The sequence below is a fragment of the Beta vulgaris genome, chromosome 3 (assembly GCF_026745355.1).
Source record: "Beta vulgaris subsp. vulgaris cultivar EL10 chromosome 3, EL10.2, whole genome shotgun sequence".
In the NCBI taxonomy this organism is placed as follows: Eukaryota; Viridiplantae; Streptophyta; class Magnoliopsida; order Caryophyllales; family Amaranthaceae; genus Beta; species Beta vulgaris.
The window spans coordinates 2,650,298-2,668,965 of NC_079204.1; the positions used below are offsets into that span (position 1 = coordinate 2,650,298).

At 36.2% G+C, this 18,668-nt stretch overlaps 3 protein-coding genes across 3 annotated transcripts; 2 read left to right on the forward strand and 1 right to left on the reverse strand.

Moving 5' to 3' along the window:
• The first annotated feature begins 715 nt into the window (after positions 1-715).
• On the forward strand, positions 716-3,530 carry LOC104888111 (probable ribonuclease P/MRP protein subunit POP5). Its single transcript, XM_048640827.1, has 4 exons — positions 716-815; positions 1,476-1,720; positions 1,803-1,940; positions 3,038-3,530. Exons 2-4 carry the CDS (start codon positions 1,543-1,545, stop codon positions 3,184-3,186), a joined length of 465 nt encoding a protein of 154 aa, XP_048496784.1. The 5' UTR covers positions 716-815; positions 1,476-1,542; the 3' UTR covers positions 3,187-3,530.
• Positions 3,045-10,020, forward strand: LOC104888110 (putative disease resistance protein RGA4). Its single transcript, XM_010672975.4, has 4 exons — positions 3,045-3,185; positions 3,817-4,413; positions 6,124-9,107; positions 9,320-10,020. The coding sequence occupies exons 2-4, from the start codon at positions 3,831-3,833 to the stop codon at positions 9,506-9,508; spliced, it is 3,756 nt and encodes a 1,251-aa protein (XP_010671277.2). The 5' UTR covers positions 3,045-3,185; positions 3,817-3,830; the 3' UTR covers positions 9,509-10,020.
• Positions 10,021-10,832: 812 nt separating this feature from the next.
• Positions 10,833-18,369, reverse strand: LOC104888112 (probable disease resistance RPP8-like protein 2). Its single transcript, XM_048640828.2, has 2 exons — positions 17,322-18,369; positions 10,833-13,243 (listed from the first exon to the last, which is right to left on the reverse strand). Exons 1-2 carry the CDS (start codon positions 18,367-18,369, stop codon positions 11,379-11,381), a joined length of 2,913 nt encoding a protein of 970 aa, XP_048496785.1. The 3' UTR covers positions 10,833-11,378.
• Between the last annotated feature and the right edge of the window lie 299 nt (positions 18,370-18,668).

An 18,668-nucleotide genomic window follows, 5' to 3' on the forward strand; every position in this document is an offset into this window, starting at 1 on the left:
AACTCTTTTCTACACGTGTCGGCCAATATTGCTCAACTTTGCAACTCTAGGGTTTTGAGGTGTGAGAAAGCTAAGAAGTGAGTTGAGAATTGGAAAATGGTAGAGTAAGTAGGGTTTTGTGTTTTAAATGTTTAGAAATCTTTAAGATCAAAAAATCGAGCTTGGCCCAATATAAGTAAGAATAATGTTATAACCTAAGTCCTAACCCAATATGATATAGGTTATGTTTAAATCCGGTCATTTCAAGTTATTTTTAGGTTGAAAAAGTCAACATGAACTTAACCCATTATATTCTCAGGTTGAGTTGAGTCGACCTATTTTTTGTGTGGAAAATCTCAGCTCAAACCCCAAATTTTCAAATCAGTTTCAAGTGGGGTTATCAGGTTAAGGCTATGTTTAGTTCACCTGAAATTTTCTGATCTGAACTTATCTGATCTGATCTGAACTTATTTTTTCTGATCTGATCTGATCTGAACTGATCTGATTACATGATCTTATCTTTTAGATTTTTCTCAATATATAAGAAAAAATATAGTCATGTGAGGTCTTGTTTGATTCGTTTTATTAATATTCAATTATTATAATTTTTAATAATATGTAATGAAAGATATAATGATTTTTAAATATAAGCATGATTTGAACTTATTTTTTCTAATCTGATCTGATTAGATCTGAAATAAGCAAAAAATAAGGTGAACTGAACATAGCAGTTTTTGCCGGCCCAACTCATACGCAAATTCGTCTAGAACCTCTCATACGCAAATTCGCCACTTATCCGCAAATTCGAAAGATCGAATTGCAGAAGCTCGTTCCAGGTTCTTGTTTTGTTCCTTAGATGAATCTAGTTGTTTTGTTGCGGATTTTGGTGTGGAATTGCGATTTTTAAGACCTACTTCATGTGATTATTCATGCGATTGGTTTTATGCGGTTGTTATTGTTTGTTTCATGAATTCAACTTATTTTTTCTTTATCTCATATATGTTATTTCATGTTTTTAGGGATGGATAATCTACATGTTATAAACTTATGATTCGAATGAATTTCTGGTATAACTTGTTAATTCATGTTTGTTTCATGGAACTAAATGATAAGAAAATTTATGTTACAATTTGTAGATGCGCAAATTTGTGTTCACTTGTTCTTGTTTGATTTCATCATATCAATTTTTCAAGTGTTGTGGCTGGAAATCAGGAATGAATGAACTTTCATCCCCGGGCTCAGGGACGGGCCTGTTCATGGGGTGATTACCGATATAGTTAAATAAGAACTGTCCAAGGTGATGGGGTTTTTGACTGTAATTAATTTCATAAATTAGTGGTCCTCAAAGGAATGGTTAAATTTAGTGGTAAAAAGCAAATTTATTAGCTGTGATCGCGTTTTTACTATGGCTTTGCAGCGATTTGAGTGTACTCTACTGATTATTGATGGCAATGAATTGATATAGGACGGGTTTTTCTGTTGTATGTGTCGAATAGGTGAGAGTTGAGAAGTCAGGACGGGTTTTTCTGTTGTATGTGTTGAATAGGTGAGAGTTGAGAAGTCATGGTGGGATTTAAAAATAGGTACATGGTGCTGGAAATTTTTCTAGATCCAAACAAGGATCTCAAGGTGGATGATCCTGTTATTGTTACCCAGTTCAATGTGTCGAAAGCAATGAAAGACAGCATTCTTGTCAACTTTGGGGAGTGTGGTCTGGCTTCTTCACTTGGGTCTTTTCAGGGTAAGTGCCTAAAGATAGTGTTGATTTATATATTTGCATGTAGTCGTTCTATCGTCTGACTTGAGCCAGGATGTATGTGCAGTTAAGTATGTGAATCCAATTACCAAGCTGTGTATCGTTCGAACATCAAGGGAGGACTACCAGAAAGTCTGGTGTGCAATTACCATGGTTTCCAGCATTGGAAATTGCCCTGCTTTATGCAATTTGCTTGATCTAAGTGGTGAGTTGCAGAATTACTATTGTAATCTGGAATAGCTAAATCATGTTTTTTCGAGTACTGTATGCTATGCATTTATGCTCTCAATTGAACTCAGTAACCAGTTGTTCACAAACGTTCTTTAAGAATTTAGCTTCTAATCTGATCTTGGCTATCTATAGTTGCAATATGTTAACTTTAGTTGCATTAAAGCTTGAGGTACTATAGGTCCTACTAAAATTTCATTGTGTTTTGTGAACAAAGTGATGTTGATTGCGTTTTATTCTCTCACTCAAGTCTTTTTACTGATACAATGTGAAGTGTGTGTTCATTGTGTAGGGTGGGTAGTAAGTTAAAGGCAAATGGAGTATTCGATTGAGAATACACTGGTAAATGCGTATTGCGACGAGGTCATTATTCATTCTTCAACCCAAAAGGAAAAAAATTAAAATTGAGGTCCAAATATCCAATCATAAGTCTAGGATGTCTGTTGAAAGTCAATCTATTATTGACTCTTGTTAATCAAGAATTTTTAGCTCTAATTTGAATGCTGGATTAGTTGGCTTGATTAGTTGATGAAATTTGGATTGACAACTTAGGACAAGCACCTCTAGCCAAGATAGATTCATGATCCGCACCTTGTGTTTTTGCTCTCTGATTTCACTGTACAAACCCTAGTATGTATATTGGTAAGCTTCTCTCGAAGCTCAGGCTCTATTCTCCTCACCTTAATTTCACTTAATTTAGAAAGAATAAGTTCAAGGATAATAAGATGAGTGAAAGTTTGTTAAGAGAACATAACCATTGATGCTTTCCATGTAGACGGTGTAATGCAACATATTTGGCTGTTCACTACAGTTAGTAGCCAACTAGCCATTGGCTTGTAGTACCACATTTACTATGCTTTATGATGAATACATTACAATCTGTCTTTGATACGATTGAATTGTTTTACCCTGAAAGACGTTACTTTTACTTCCATAGATCTAAGATGATGTACACGTGAACTGAAGAAATGTTCTGCACCCTGTTTGTTTGGATTGCTGCATTATGTCTGAAAGGTTTTTGGTCGACATTCAGATATGTGATTTGCTTACATCCTGGTTCTCTATATATTGCAGGAAGTATTAAAGCTTGCAGAAAGGCTGCCTTGAGTTGTGAAGAAGCAAAATTTGAGCAGTACAAACTTGTAAAGGGAGGTCAAGTTACAGATGAGTTGAATAAGCAAATGCAAAACTATCTCGAGAGGATTAGATTACTGGAGCATTAGTGAGTATTCTTGTTCTTGTTTAGTAGCGAGGAGTGTTAGTTTTGAAATTGAGGTCAACACTCCTCTTCCACCACTCGGATAGGCTAGTGTTGTTTGGTGTTGAACAATGTTGGGAGGATCATCCCGGGAATCGGGATCCCCGTTTGTACTAATGGACTATTTGTCCTATAACTAATGCACTAGTCTAACCCTGCAAAAAATACTTAGTTGAAAGGAATGATCATAGAAAACAGTTGTCAAAATGTTTTCGCGGTAAGATAAAGGCAAACTTGGATTCCCCTTTAATCTCTCAAGATAAATAATACTCTCCATAAATAGGGGAGATCATTTAGTTATAAGTGTTATGCAAATTCTCCAATAATGCAATAGAGTATCATTTATTTCAAACCAGAGTCTCCTCCTACCCATCTTCTAAGAAACAAAATACAGGGCCAACCACCACTGTATAATACTTCTAGAATAAAGTATTAATGAATTATATATAGTAAACTCAACAGATCTCCACGTTATTAGCATTTACTCACCCATCTCATTCTGGTTATATCTCAAAAGTCCCTGAACTCTCTCACCTTGTAGAAGTATTTCATTGCCATCCATCCTTAATCTCATTTCAAACCTTATCGCACGCAGGCCGCAGCAGCAGCATGGAAGCTGCCTTTGCAGGTGCGTTGAGCTCGACCATCTCGAGCATGCTGTCATTTCACATTTCGCAGAAGCTTACACAAATGGGTGTTTCAGAAGCTGAACTTCAACTAATGAAAGAGAAATTTCGTTCCATCCAACTGTTTGTTGACAATGTACCCAACACAGAATGGGGTACTGGTAGTCACCTGGTGAAACGCTTGCTTCAAAAAGTCAGCGGTTTGACTTTTTTAGTTGAAAACACCATTGATAAGTACGATACAGAAATCCTTCGCAGGAAGAATTGTTCATTCAAGAAAACTTCCATCTTGCCCCTCAGTTTTCGGACATCTCGCAACGTCGCAAACATCTTCTCATTGTTGAATGAGCTCCAGAAGGAGGCTTCTAAAATGGAAAGAGTAGCACAAGTTACGAGCCCTCATTTTAATCGTTATAATAGTGTTACATCGGATCGTGTTCCAGATCCAATGATCTCCAATTTTGTAGGAAGGAAAGGTGATGTGGACAAGATTGTGTCAACTTTGAGTGATGGCAATATGGGAACGGGAAGTAACATATGCATTATCGCTATAGTTGGAGTGGCAGGTACCATCTTATGTTCACTCCATGATCTTGTCTATTTAAAACATACTTTCTCCACTCTTAATCATTTGCAACATACTTCCTCCGTTCCGATATACTTGCAACATTTGTATTTTCACATAATTGAATGCATAAATTTAACTATTACGGAGTAATATCTTCAGTTTTCAATAAATAAACATTATAAAAGATTTATATTATGAGAATATACATCAAGACGAATTTAACAAGATCTCACGTGTATATACTAATCATACTAAATGGTCAAAAGGGAGTGCATAAATAGTGCAAAAATCCATGTTACAAGTAATTTGGAATTGAGGAAGTATAATTTGGACACACTTCTTAAAGTATATGAAGTATGAACAAAAGGATGGAGCTCATGTTATTATGCTAAAGAATGGAGACAAATGCCTTGTTAGGTGTCTTTTGTTACTAAACTTGTTTTTATATGCACGCTCATACGTACAAAATTATTTTTTTAGGAGATGAAAAAAATTAAATTAATTATTAATTATTTCTAATAAATTAGGAATATTTGAATTCTTGATGGTTTTCTTTTTGTAATATTTTTTTATTTTTTAAATTAGTTAGGTAGTTTTCTTTTTTATTTTTTCATTAAAGGAAGTAGTTATAATAGAGATGTTATGAGGGTAAAATGGGATTTCTAATATTTTGGTGTCCTACTCCTCTTCCCATATAGAATAGAGATTGAGAAGTGTTGCAATTAATATAAAACTTTATACCGTATATGTTGCAATTGTAAAAGAATGGAAAATGTTTTTTTTTTACCAAGAGCCATTCCCTGCAAGCGAAATGATTGATTCAAACAACAAATTTGAAGCATACCTCCACAAATTTGCATGCTTCACACATCTTTCACATTTATATTTAATTTGCAAATATTTATCTAATTAATTCCATTAATTTGATTTATTAGTCTAGAAAATGACAAGAGATGCAGCTTTTTTGACCAAACAAGATATGTGAAGATATGCAAATCTTCTGAGAAAGGGGAGAGTGTTGAGATATGTAAAGGAGATGACTGATTTCTATATAGAGATGCTGTAAATCGAGTGCCTCTTCATCTTAGAAAAAAATGTTGCAGGAAATTGACTTAAACAAACTCAACTCACTCAAAACTCGACTCAATTCAACCTTAACTCAGGATGTTAACGAGTGGAGTCGAGCAATCCTCTAACTCAAGTTCCAATAGCATCATTGATACTCCTAAGTCCATGGTAGAAGAAGACAGGAATAAGGAGAAGTTAACAAAATGTCTAATTAAGATCATAATGACCTTGTGTCCTAGATCCGGTGGACGGTGGTAGGGTGACGCTAAATCAAATAATGTAAGTTCTTATAAGGTGTTTTCAGGGAAGATAGGTTCTAAAATGAGTTTTTTCACACAAAATTTGCTTTTAAAAAGTGTTTTATGACAGAAAAAGGATATTTTAGTTTTATAGATCTCATATAGAATGTCCGACGTAACAACTTATTATTGGAGAGGGCCATTAATAATGTGCCACAAGAATATCTCCCCAATATTGAATGTTTTTGTGTAAATATTTCCTTATTGTTCTTGTAAGCATTTTTTGATCTTGTATAACCTATTTAAGGCCTTAAACATATAATTTGTTGATAATGAAAACTCAGTGTTGTTCTATATGTGATGGATAAGGCACACAAATGATTTTTTCTTATTCCTTGCAGGTATTGGGAAAACAACCCTTGCTAGCAGGGTCTATCAAACTGATATAATTCAGAAAAAATTCAGCAAGATGTTCTGGATAAAAGTGGGTGCAGATTTTGACGCTGCAAGAATTTTGAAAGAAATGTTGCAGTCACTGGACGAAGAAATACAAAATTTGAGTGATTTCGAGGCCATCATGAGCAAGCTTCTTAATCTGATAAAAGGAGAACAAACTTTGATTGTTCTAGATGATTGTTCTATGAACCAAGAGCAGTTAAATCTACTCCATCCATTGCAAAGTGGTGGGGATAAAATCAGTATTCTGGTAACTACTAGGAGAGCAGAAGCTGCAAGGACCATGGGTGCTTCCTATATCCATACTTTGGAAGGATTATCTGAAGAGGATACTCGGAGCTTGTTTAAGTCAGTTGCCTTCCATGCAAGGCCAATAGAAGAGGATCGCAAGTTGGAAATGATCGAGAAAATGATTGTAGACAGGTGTTATGGTGTTCCTCGACTTATCTTGAAATTTGCAGGCTCATCACAAGATAAAGAGTTGATCTTGTCAACATTGTCGTCAAATTTCAGCTCGTTGCCCAAAGCTCTAAGGCGATGTTTTGCCTATTGTTCTATATTCCCAAAAGATGCCACTATCCAAAGATCTGATTTGATAAGGCTCTGGCTCGCCCAAGGTTTCATTTCTAAGGAAGAGAATAGCGTCATAAGTGAAACAGAACTTGCTGAAGAATTCTTTGACATTTTGTTGAGCAAGTCACTTCTACAAGTATCCAAGTATGATGAGGATGGGAATGTCATGGACTGCACAATGCATGGCTTGGCTTACGATTTGGCAATGGATTTTTCTAGACATGATGTGTTAATTATTGATGGCCAAACAAATCACCAAAGCAATCTTTCTGATGTCCGGCATTTAGTAATCTCATCGGGGAACATCGAAGAAGCACCACAAGTGAAAATTGCTCCTATTGAACAACTACGTACAATAAACTCAATAGTTGCTGCAGTGCCGGAGAGTTTGTTGAGTCAAGCTAAATCTCTGTACGTATTAAAATTAGATAATATTGATCTGAAAGAGGTGCCAAAGAATCTTGGCAAGCTGAAATTTTTACGCTATCTCGACCTGTCAAATAATCCCATCAAATATTTGCCAGAGTCAATCACACATCTCTACCTTTTGCAAACCTTACTGCTTATAAATTGTAAGGACCTCTTGAAGCTTCCCGAGGGGCTGGCTAATTTGATCAACTTGTCAAATCTTGAAGTTCCACCGCAATTTCCTAAGCAGATGGTACCTACTACTGCTCTCAGAATACAACCCCACATTAGATTGGATGAAGAGGGGGGATCCGTGAAGATTTCTGAATTGGGCAACCTCAATGATATTGCTGGTCCTCTGTGTATTAGTGGGCTTGAATATGTAAAGGACAAAGAAGCTGCTCAAAAAGCAAGGATTGGGAGGAAACATGGGCTTTCAGCTTTGGAACTATGTTGGAATAGAGAAATACTAGAGGCAAGTGAGTGTCAAGATGAAGATGTTCTAGATGGTCTTCAACCTCACCCAAATATCCGAAGGCTTAGGCTGATCAACTATGAAGGCCAAAAATTTCCAATGTGGGTGATGAGGATGAAGGGTGAAGTAAATGAGAGACGACTGTACAGACTACAAAAGATAGAATTAGTCGATTGCAAAAGATGCCAGCAAATTCCAACAATGGGGCAATTACCGTGTCTTCAGGAACTGATTATTGCTGGTATGGACAACATCGAAAATATAGGTCAAGAATTATACAAACATCTTGATGAAAGTGAAAAAAAGGATATTTTAGAAGTATTCTTTCCTGCGCTGACAAGGCTAGAACTGCGAAATTTTAGTAAATTGAAAGAATGGCTGCCTGCTCCGAGAAGTGAGACAGAAGATGATGGTGATTGTCAAGCATTTCCTAGGCTTGAGATATTGCAAGTTGTCAACTGTCCCAATTTGAGTAGCATACCAACCAATTTTCCACGTATGAAAAGTTTGCTGATCCAAGGGATTAAAAGGTCGGGTAATTGGTTGGAGACTATCATTACTAGTAGTTGTGGTTGGAATAAGAGTAGTCTAACCTCGTCAGGGGAAAAAAACAGTACTCTGACCTCTATTGTCTTGTGTATGGTGTCAGAACTAAAGCGTCTTCCTAACGAGTTGTTCCACTGTACATCTCTTGAAAAACTCAGCTTACAAAATTGTCAAAACTTCAATACATGGCCGGCTAATCCATGGAAACTTATTTCCCTCAAGGAACTATGCATAGATGACTGCCCTTGTCTTACTTCTTCTCCACATCTTGAAGGTCTGACTTCTCTCAACACATTAGTCATTAGAGGATGTCCGCGCCTGCCAGAAGCTCCAAGAAGTTTGGGTCAGTGCACATCTCTTATTAAATTGTCAATATCTAACTGCACTAATATTTCGACAGTTCCAGATTTTCAGCGACTTACCAGCCTTGAAGAACTAGATATAATAGACTGTGTGAAAATAAGAACCCTGCCTCCAGGGCTTCATATTCTTCCTAACCTACGAACCATGAGAGTCGGTAGAGTATGTGACAGGTTTGATAGGTTTCCACAATGCAATTCCCTTGAAAGATTGTGGTTGAAGGGCATGCCAGATATGAACTCTCTTCCTGAGACACTAAAACTCCTCATTCAACTGAAAGTATTGAGAATTAGGAGTTTTGGTAGCTTGGAAGTAGTTCCTGATTGGATATGTGAGCTCAAGAACCTGCAGATCTTGATATTTGAAGAATGTGGCATGTTGAAACAGTTTCCTTCACAAAGAAAAATGTTGCAGCTAAAGAAGTTACGCTGCTTGCGTATTGAGAAGTGTGCTATTTATGAGCAAACGTTACTTGAGAATGGCATTGAGAGGAAAAAAGTTGGTCATGTGCCGCATATAAAAATCAAAGGCATCTGGTTCCAGGGATATAGAAGCTCATCATTGCAGGTATACATATATATGTGTTTGTGTGTGTGTATGTGTACGTTTGCGTGTTTGTGTGTATGCTTCACATACTCTGTGCACTTTTCTTAAAATTAGTGCTGTTTATCCAACTTAGCTCTTTGTTTTTGTTTTTGGGTGACTTGGAAGACAATATGCTACAGTAGGTGATTACATTTTATAATGTGTTTTCTGATGGTTGCTAAAAAATTTTGTAGGAAATGGCTGCTAAAAAATTAGATGATGAAGTGATGGACGACGAATATCTTGATGCTTATGGTTATGAGGGGGATATTCCCCACGCAGAAGATGATGGCAGTCGACGAAGAATTCTCTTATCCTTCCTGGTTTTCTATGTGCTGAGCATGGTAATAATTAGTTTGTATTGGACTATCCTCTACAAGTAAGGTTAAATGGCTTTTAAACTGTGTTATACCCAATTTGGAAGGTGCACTCTAGTCTCTAGTGCACGATGTTCATTGTGTATATGGTCAAATTTGACAGCTCCCTTAACATAAGATATATACTCCCTCTGTATTTTTATAACTTACCGACTTTGATCGTGTGCGTTTGTTATTTGCTAATATACTTCTTTGATCTTAATTATACTACTATAAGTTAATAAAGTACTCATTGAAAACAATCAAACAAGACTCATTGCAACTATATATATATTTTCTTATATATTGAAAAAAATATAGAAAATTATCTCTAGTTATATATAGTGTCAACATTTCAAGTGGGTAAGTTATAAAAATACAGAGGGAGTATTAAATAAGGAATTTGTGTTTTTTTGGTTTTATGTTTTGGTTTCGTTATGTTTCCTTAATGTTGCTAGGTTTTTTTTTTTAATGTAAAACATGCACATGTTGTCTAATTATGAATCATATGTATGCTGTTTAAGTGTTTGTTCTTTTCATTACAACCTGTGTTCTTTTATGGATAAATTATAGAATATTGTGCCTTTTTTTTTTGAAAAACGTGAGCAGCTAATATCGCCTAGTTTCTCTAAGTGTCGTCCCAAGTAGGGCGAAATCTCCCGTCCACTCACTGGCCACGCCTCACACTCCATCTCTCTGGAGACTCTAATACTTTCTAGTTGTGTCATCATAGTTTCACTTTCTAGTTGAGCCGAGCTCGTTTCGAATTTCTTTGATTCGGTTCTCTCGAGCTTGAGTTGAACCAACATTTTGGTGTTGAGCCAAACCTTGCCAATTTTCAAGCCGAGTTGAGCATATGCTCGGTCTTGTTTCGTTTCATTAACAGATCTAGGTGGGTTATGATGGAAAATGTTAGAAAATAGGATCTCGCATGTTAGAAAAAGACCGTATTTAACAAGCGGGGTAAAAAGAGCAAAGCTATTTATGTTGGCTGTCGATGAAGTTGAGCTCTCTAATTGATTCCAATCAGACTGTAGTTATGGTTTAAACTACGTATCCTGCATTGTACTTTTTGTAATAACTATCTTTCTTAATTTTATGTATTGATCTAACTACCTTTCTTGCTCCGAAATTATTGGTTTTGCTACCTCTAATCGGATTCCGTTCGCTTTTCCGTTAAGTGATGCCTACTATTATTTTCCCTTAATTTTCTTACATTTAACGCTCGATTTTTTTGCATAATTATCCTTTTCATCCAAATTTCAGCACAAGTTATCAATCAGATTAAATAGTCCATAGTAATTTCAATGAAGGTAAATAGAACAAATCCTAAGATAACATCAGACTAAGTTGATGCAATACAAGTATACAACCATTATCCATTGTCATAAGATATAATCATTAAACATGATAAAAACCTCACAAGGATCGTGGCTGGGAAGACATACATGGCCCTCATGGGTGAGCCATTGCATCCTCTACAAAAATTTGCCTTCATTTTTTTCACAAACTCCTCTTACTTTTACACCTCAAAGACAAACAATATTGCAATTAAATGCAAAGGCAAAATTCTAAAAGTAGAGTTGTTAACATGTCTAGATTCACCAATGTCCACTAGAATAAACCACCATTGTGTTGTGCAGTGTTACTCCGACACCTTCATTTACCTCAAAAACGGGGTGTCGTGTCGTGTCGGACACGACACTGTACTTGGATACTTCATTTTAAACTAAAAACTTGACTTTTTTCTACAAAATAATCGAGTCTTGACACTTGGACACCCGTGTCTGAGTAGACACTCAATCCGTGTCTGAGTAACATAGGTGCTGTGAGCTTGTGATGTCTAAATGTCCACCTTTCATCCAATGAGACAATAATTTTTTCTCTTGAGATTGAATCAAGAAAGGATATTAGTGCAGTATTGGGTAGCGAAATCATCGTCGTCATCATCTACAACTGAAACGAACGGGCAGGTACAATACTTGTCGAATCCTCTGACACAAGGATGACAAACAACCTCAACTGAAGTAGGCAATCCATCAGGAATCATCAGATTTTCATCGCAGTACTCTATCTGCAAACGGTGAAGTTTAGGCATAGTTCCTGCTCCTACCCTCCACTCCTTTAAGGTTTTCATGTTGCTGAGCTTCAGGTGAACAAGCTGCAAGAAACTTGCATTTGAGAAATCCATACAGTTTTCAGGAAATGATACATTGTGCAGAGAAAGAGTTGTCAGGTTACGGAGCTGCTCCATGTTTTTCACAGGATCAGCACACATGAATTTGCAGTTTTTGATTTTTAATATCATCAACTTTTCTGGAAACATGACGTTGTCCTTGTCTAGCCTCAGTTCTGTCAGGGGGGATTCCGTCCCTGCCATTTCTAGAGTATGAAGGCAACTGCAGCTTTGCAAAATCGTGGGGTCTTCGTTTAGTACAGAAGCATGAATCTTGAGGGAAAAACGCATATGGTTATGGTTCTTAATGCTTTGGCATTCTAAAATGATCTTCAGAGTTTCAGCCTTGGAAATCTCGTTCTTGATGGAGAGTTTTCTCAAGTTTTCCAATTTGCGCAGGTCAGTTACTCGATATCTTCTTGTGTCGAAGTTCTTGAGGATCTCCAAGTTGCTTAAACCTTTGATCCTCAACTTTTGAAACCTCTTAGCCAAGAAATTCGATATTCTCATAACGCGGTTGTTGGTATGTGATCGGAAATACAAATGCTTTACTCTTTTCTTCCTCCACGAGACATTTGGGATTCTCGTGAGAGTAAAGTTATCGGGATGTGAAGGGAGATACAAATGCTTTAGTCTCTTCATCCTCCACAAGACATTCGGTATCTTCATAACACGGTTGTATGGAAGACGTGACACACGTAGATCAAGAGTTTGAAGACACCTTAGCTTGCCTATGGATGATGGCAACATGCTTACTTGAGTTCCCATAATGCTCAAATATCTCAAGTGAATTAATGTGCCAATCTCTTTAGGAACCTCTTCAATTCCAGTATGTTCAAGATCCAATACGCGAAGCAACTTGAACTCATTTAGAATTGCCCTTAACCAACCTTGATCACCCTCGTTAACAGGACCAATGCTAAAGAACATCAAGGATCTAAGGTGCGAAGCCTTGTTAAACTGCTGACAAGGAAAAATACTTTGCAGACTCTGACCAAAATGAATGGCTAAACGATGCAGTTTTCCGAATCTTATTCCTGCAGAACTGTTGTAGTTGTAGCCCTCGCTTGTGTTCCCTTGACGAACAATAGAGAGAAAACTCTCCTCTTTCGCCTTAGAAGTACACATCTCCCACATTAAGTCATGTAGGCGACATGTTTTTATCTTCCCGGCTGGACCTCTTTTACCAACTTGCACAATACATCTTTGCACCAACTCCTGCAAGTAACTGTTCGCGATGTTTTCCAAATCTGCAGGCTTATCATCTCTTGGTGCAACAATACCTTCAGCAATCCACATTCGGTACAATTTTTTAGTAGGTATTTCATAATCTTCTGGGAAATTCCCTAGATGAAGGAAGCAAGGTCTTAAGTGGAAGGGTAAATCTGTGTAGCTCAACTCCAAGACACCAGTTACTCCATTTTCTTCATCATTGCTGTTTTGGAAAAATGTCACAACATTATTGTGAACATTTTTCCATTCCTCTAGTCTTCTTTTAGGTGCAAGAATTCCTCCCAGCACAACTATTGCCAAAGGCAGGCCTTTGCATTGAGCAACCATTTGTTTTCGCAACTGCGTTCTAGGATCTGCAAAGGAAGATATAACAAGAACAAATTACGCATTGTATACTAAAATTTAAGAAGTTGCTAACCAAGGATGTTTTAGTCTAATGGTTAAGATTGAGGTGCTGTGAACAATAGGTTACAGGTTCAAATCCCCCTCCCCTTCTTTGTACTTTGTACAACGAAGTGGTGTTTTAGTGAGACCAGTTATTTTATTTGCAATTTTAGATTTGCTTAAATGTTTGGCAATTGGTTGTTAGTTGTCACCCGTTTTATTTGGTTGGTTTGACCAACTATTTATATTGCTTGTTTGACTATTGACGGTTTATATATTTATTGGTAAAATCAGTAGTAATTATAGATGTTTGATGCAAAATGAAATCAATAGCCAAAGGCCAATATAAAAGAAGTATAGTAAAACCAGTCTTTAACTTTTGGATGAAAATCTTTTCAATCACTCAAAAAGCTATCTGACTCGAGCTAATTCTATTCTTAATACTTTCAACTATATTCGTTTTTGAAATGTCTCACAATCCTAACGACATTTATCTTTTGAGTAAGTTAGCATACAAAGAAATGTCTTTATGATTAATCAGAAGAGTCATGTTTCACTCTATATCATTCTCCTCAATTTATGTGCAATCTCATATATTGTAGAAAAGGGGTAGTACTTATTTGTGGCTTGACCACATATATAGAGCAAAAGCTCTCAAAAAATCCATTATTGGCTATTTGAAACAAATAACTAGTTTTACCGAATACTAATGGTCTTCTAATGAGCGGACATTGTGGACACTGTGACTATTAACAACTGCTCCAATGACTCAAGATTACCAAGAATTATCGCATTTAGAGACTAAGGGTGAGCGGGATTGAGTACTCAATCAAAATTTTCAGAATTAGTCTTGCATTCTATTATTAGTCTAACCGTATCTGAGAATGAGGAATCGAACCCGCAAAAAACCGATCTCGAGTACCCAATCAACTTATAATTTTTTTTTTGGATATTACTTTTATCTAAGGCAAAGTGGGAAAATTAACTTAGTACTTAACCTTAATTTTTTTTTTAAGGTGAGAGTAGGCACCCTAAATTCGCAAAGTCTAGATTGTGCACACGCTTGTTCCGTTATGCATATAGCATGGTGCACACATGTACATGGCTAACAAGCCAAATATATCAGGATAACAAGCTAAATAAACACATATACATGACTAACAAGCTAGATAAACATATGTATGTCTCTATAGGTATATGTTCATTAACGTTGGTTTTTGCGTTTATAATCTAGTCCATCATGTTCATAGTGCGTATGATTTTCATCCCGGACGTTTGTATCTTTAGGCTAAATTGGTATCCTTTCAAAACACACGTCATTTGTATTTTATTCCCCCCCCCCCCCCTCTCCCACAGGCGACAGTCCCACCCTGCGACTGGATTCTCTTTGTCTCTCACCATTAAAGGTCGAAAATCATGGTTACACCAGAAAAACAAAGATTGAAAATCATATCATTGTTTTATCACTCTTTCTCTATGTACCAGAGTTCTTCCAAGGTATTAATTTCGCAACTTTCTCTTTATTGTTTGATTTAGGTTTTTGAGTTTATTGTTCACTAATTTGTGGCGGTGTTTGTTGCAAAAATAATTTGGTAGGTAAAGGGGGTGGAAGTTGAGTGATTAATGGAGGAAAGTAATTGCAAATGAATCTAATTTGGACTTAAGATGGATGAAAAAGCACTTAAGCTTGGAAATGATGAAATATTAGGATAATGTATGAAAATGAACTGGTTATCTATAAAGGGGAAAAAAAAGTTGTTATCTAGCGGAACATCCATGGTACATCCAAGCCTATTTTTTTTGCTCGTTTGGAGAGCTGGTAATGAGCAAATCATCATATTAAGCTCTTAAATTGAGCAAATCTTCATATTAAGCTCTTAAATTGAGCAAATGATTTACACATTAAAGCTGCCAAAATGAGCAAAAAAAAAAGCCATGGGTGCACCATTTTCATGTTACACCCGGGTGTATAATAAAAATTGCCGAGGAGTAAATAATAATGATTTCAGTTGAGGATGTAGGATAACTTTTCTTTTAATAGGTAAGGAGATATGCCCTATTGGATTGGAACTTCACATAGGACCTAGCTAAACAGGCAAGACCCTTTGAAAGTGGGGAAAGGTAGGGAATCACACCCGTAAAGTGCCTTTAGTGGGGTATGATCCTACAACCTACAAACCTTACCACTAGACAAAGTACTACTTGATGAGAATATAGATAACTAGTTACAAAAAGAGAGGAACTTTTATCAAATATATACACTATTTGCGACTTGTGAAATTAACTTCTCCAAGATTACATTAATTGTCATTGATATATTCACTATCTTCATATACCAGATACTACCTCCGTTTCATATTAATAGTTACACTTACACTTTTCACGCATGCCGATCCACTACTTTGAGCCTTTATATCTCTAACTTTGTATTTGTAAAAAATATAAAAAGTCGATATTCTAAAACTACATATCAAGACGAATCAAACAAGACCCCACATGACTATATTTTCTCTTAACCATAACTCACAAATGATAGTCAAAGGAAAATATGTGAATAGTGTCAAAAGTGAAAGTGTAACTATTAATATGAAACGGAGGTAGTATTAATTAAGCAAAGCTCTATTAGGTAGATGTAGCACATTTATTGTAATCTAGGACACATAACTTACTGGTGGTTGGTTCATCATCATCATAGAGTTGAAGGTCAGCTGGATGCCTTTTTTTATGGGTCTCTTTTGGTTGTGGGGACAAGTTGTGGAGCTTCTGTCCATTGAGATCCACATAATGGACAATATAGAAGAATATTGTTGGATTTTTTTGCTATATTTCTACCTTGGTGTATTGTTGCGATTTCTATAGTTTTTCTTTAATAATCTATGGCATTAGTTTTTAAGCTTGCATTTGATTGACAACGTATCTTTCTCCGTATTCTTTAAGACAGTAGCTTGCAGTGGTGCAGGATCAAGCCTTAAAAAATTTATATGTTAATTTCAATACCTTCAAAAATTCAGGATGAAGCTGGTAGGTTTCACTTGTCATTCTTAATTCCTCCTCATGTCAACATAACAAATGTAAGCAAACTTCAACTAAAATATACTCCCTCCGTCTTTTATTAGCTTACCCCTTTTGACTTTTGATACTATTCACATACATGACTTTGACTATCTTTTGTAATTTGTATTTAAGGAAAAATATAGTCATGTGAGATCTTGTTGGATTTGTCTCAATGTGTATTATCCAAATATCAACTTTTTGTAATTTTTGTTTATCGAAAATTAGAGATATTAAGGTTCAACTTAGTATCTCGGCAAATGTGCCCCAAAGAAAGGGGTAAACTAATAGAGGACGGAGGGAGTAATCAACAATTGAGCTGCTATAAGAGACATCTACCATGTTTTAAGCAAGAATCTATATACTTTAACTATATATGATCTTTTTAAATTACTAGATTATTATTACCGTGAAATGAAATACTGATAGCATTATAAGTAATATCTCGAATTTGTTGTACTAGTACCAGTAGCTTGTACCTTTCTGTAATAGACTGAACTAGACGGAGGGGTACTATAGGGAATACCAATATAAATCTGTTAGGATCTTGGGGAGTAAGTTGAGTACTTAAAGTAGAGGGGAAAGGAAGGATAAATATATCATATGAAGTCATCACTGATCATGTAAAGGTATTTTGGAAATATAATATGTTTCACTCTAAAGAAGGAATGTCCTGGAAATATGATGTGTTTCACTCTTCCTTGATGCTAACCTATGAATTATCATGAAGGGGGTATAATGGTTCAGCTTCCTTACTTGTAAACTTGAATTAGATTGCTTTCAACACTGATGAGTGATGAGTGATGACTGTTGACTGATGATAATTGTGGTAACTTGGATCAACTTCGTCATGACTTACATTATGAGGACGTAAGTTTTATTTTATTCATGACTCAATTAAACTAAATTTACTTTAGTTAGTTATGACCTACAATTCATGATTAGATACGATTTTTGCTAAATAGAACTTAATTTGTTGTAGTGATAAGAGGGTACCTCCAGTTTTGATATCCTGGCCAAAGAATGCTTTCCTGTCGAACAACTTCAAGCTTTCCTCCTCGTTTAGACGCTTTAATTGATGAAGAAATCCTTGAGGATCAACATGTGATACCAAGCTGTTATTACGTGTAGTAATTAACAATTTACTGCGAGAGTTTGCTTTAACTGGGAATGCACTTTTCAGAGAATCCCAATCACTGAATTTCCATATATCATCAAGAACCACCAGATACTTCTTTTGTTGTAACTCTCTGTATAGCATTCCTTCTAGCTGTTTTCCAGCGTCCCGAACCTCATTCCTCTTCTTCTGATCATCAGCAAAAAATCTGAGTAAAATCGCTTCTATAACATCCTTTGGTTGGAATTTTTGAGACACATAAATCCAAGCACACTTCTCAAACTGACCCCCTTTTACTGAATGATATAGTTTCCTAGCCAGAGTGGTTTTACCAGACCCTGCCATACCACTTATGGCAATCACTTTTTTCTCTTTGTTCATCAGCTGACCAACTAAAGTTTCCGTGTCATTTTCCAACCCAACTATGTCATCCACCGGAAGATGGGAATGAGTGCGTCTTAGCTCTGCCTTATTAGAGTGTAATCGTTTCCATGAGCTTTCGCCATAACTTTCTGGCTTTACTCCATAAGTAATCATTCTGGCTGATAACTTTGAGATCTTACTAGTTAATACATCAATTTCCAAGCCAACTTGATGAGTTGACATAACATCTCCAAGAGCACAAGTAGCCCATTTAAGCGCATTCCAGATTCCGTCATTTTTTCTGGGATGTGAAACCTTGAGAAGGTATTTTTCAAGAATGTCTTCAGCTTCATATGAGAAATCATTGATCTCTGCAATCCATTTGTGAATCATTTCATCATCATTCTTTTTCTCATCCGCGTTTCTCAGGAAACATTGAATCCATTCAAGCTCACTCTGAAGCCCCTCAACCTTATCTTTCACAGCATATAAGTACTTGGCTTCTTCCACCATCCATTTTCCAAGCTGTTGACCTGCTGATCTGAGCAAGGCTGTTGCCTCCATACTTCTGGGTGAAGTACCTAAGTGTGTGGTCAAACTCTTGGATGAGAAATTTGTCTAGGTTGTCACTTGTGATGTTACCTTCTTGTAATAATGTTTACAGATCAGTGTAGTTATCAACTTATCATGCATTGACTAATACAATTATGTTTTCATTATTAAATTGCTAGTTAAGAGGAAAGTAGCAAGAACCATCTTTTATTTATATACTAAAGAGAGAGATTTGGTCAATCATCAACGATCTCATATATCTTATACAACTCACCAATACATCCTTCCTGCCCAAAATTTCTGGTGATACA

Bases quoted from the DNA above. Each gene is read 5' to 3' on its own strand.
- LOC104888110 (XM_010672975.4), top strand. From the start codon at position 3,831: ATGGAAGCTGCCTTTGCAGGTGCGTTGAGCTCGACCATCTCGAGCATG. The intron at 4,414-6,123 runs GTACCATCTTAT...TATTCCTTGCAG, and splicing joins CGCTATAGTTGGAGTGGCAG to GTATTGGGAAAACAACCCTT. The intron at 9,108-9,319 runs GTATACATATAT...AAAATTTTGTAG, and splicing joins ATAGAAGCTCATCATTGCAG to GAAATGGCTGCTAAAAAATT.
- LOC104888112 (XM_048640828.2), bottom strand. From the start codon at position 18,369: ATGGAGGCAACAGCCTTGCTCAGATCAGCAGGTCAACAGCTTGGAAAA. The intron at 13,244-17,321 runs GTACCCTCTTAT...CTTCCTTTGCAG, and splicing joins CCAGGATATCAAAACTGGAG to ATCCTAGAACGCAGTTGCGA.
- LOC104888111 (XM_048640827.1), top strand. From the start codon at position 1,543: ATGGTGGGATTTAAAAATAGGTACATGGTGCTGGAAATTTTTCTAGAT. The intron at 1,721-1,802 runs GTAAGTGCCTAA...ATGTATGTGCAG, and splicing joins TTCACTTGGGTCTTTTCAGG to TTAAGTATGTGAATCCAATT. The intron at 1,941-3,037 runs GTGAGTTGCAGA...TATATATTGCAG, and splicing joins CAATTTGCTTGATCTAAGTG to GAAGTATTAAAGCTTGCAGA.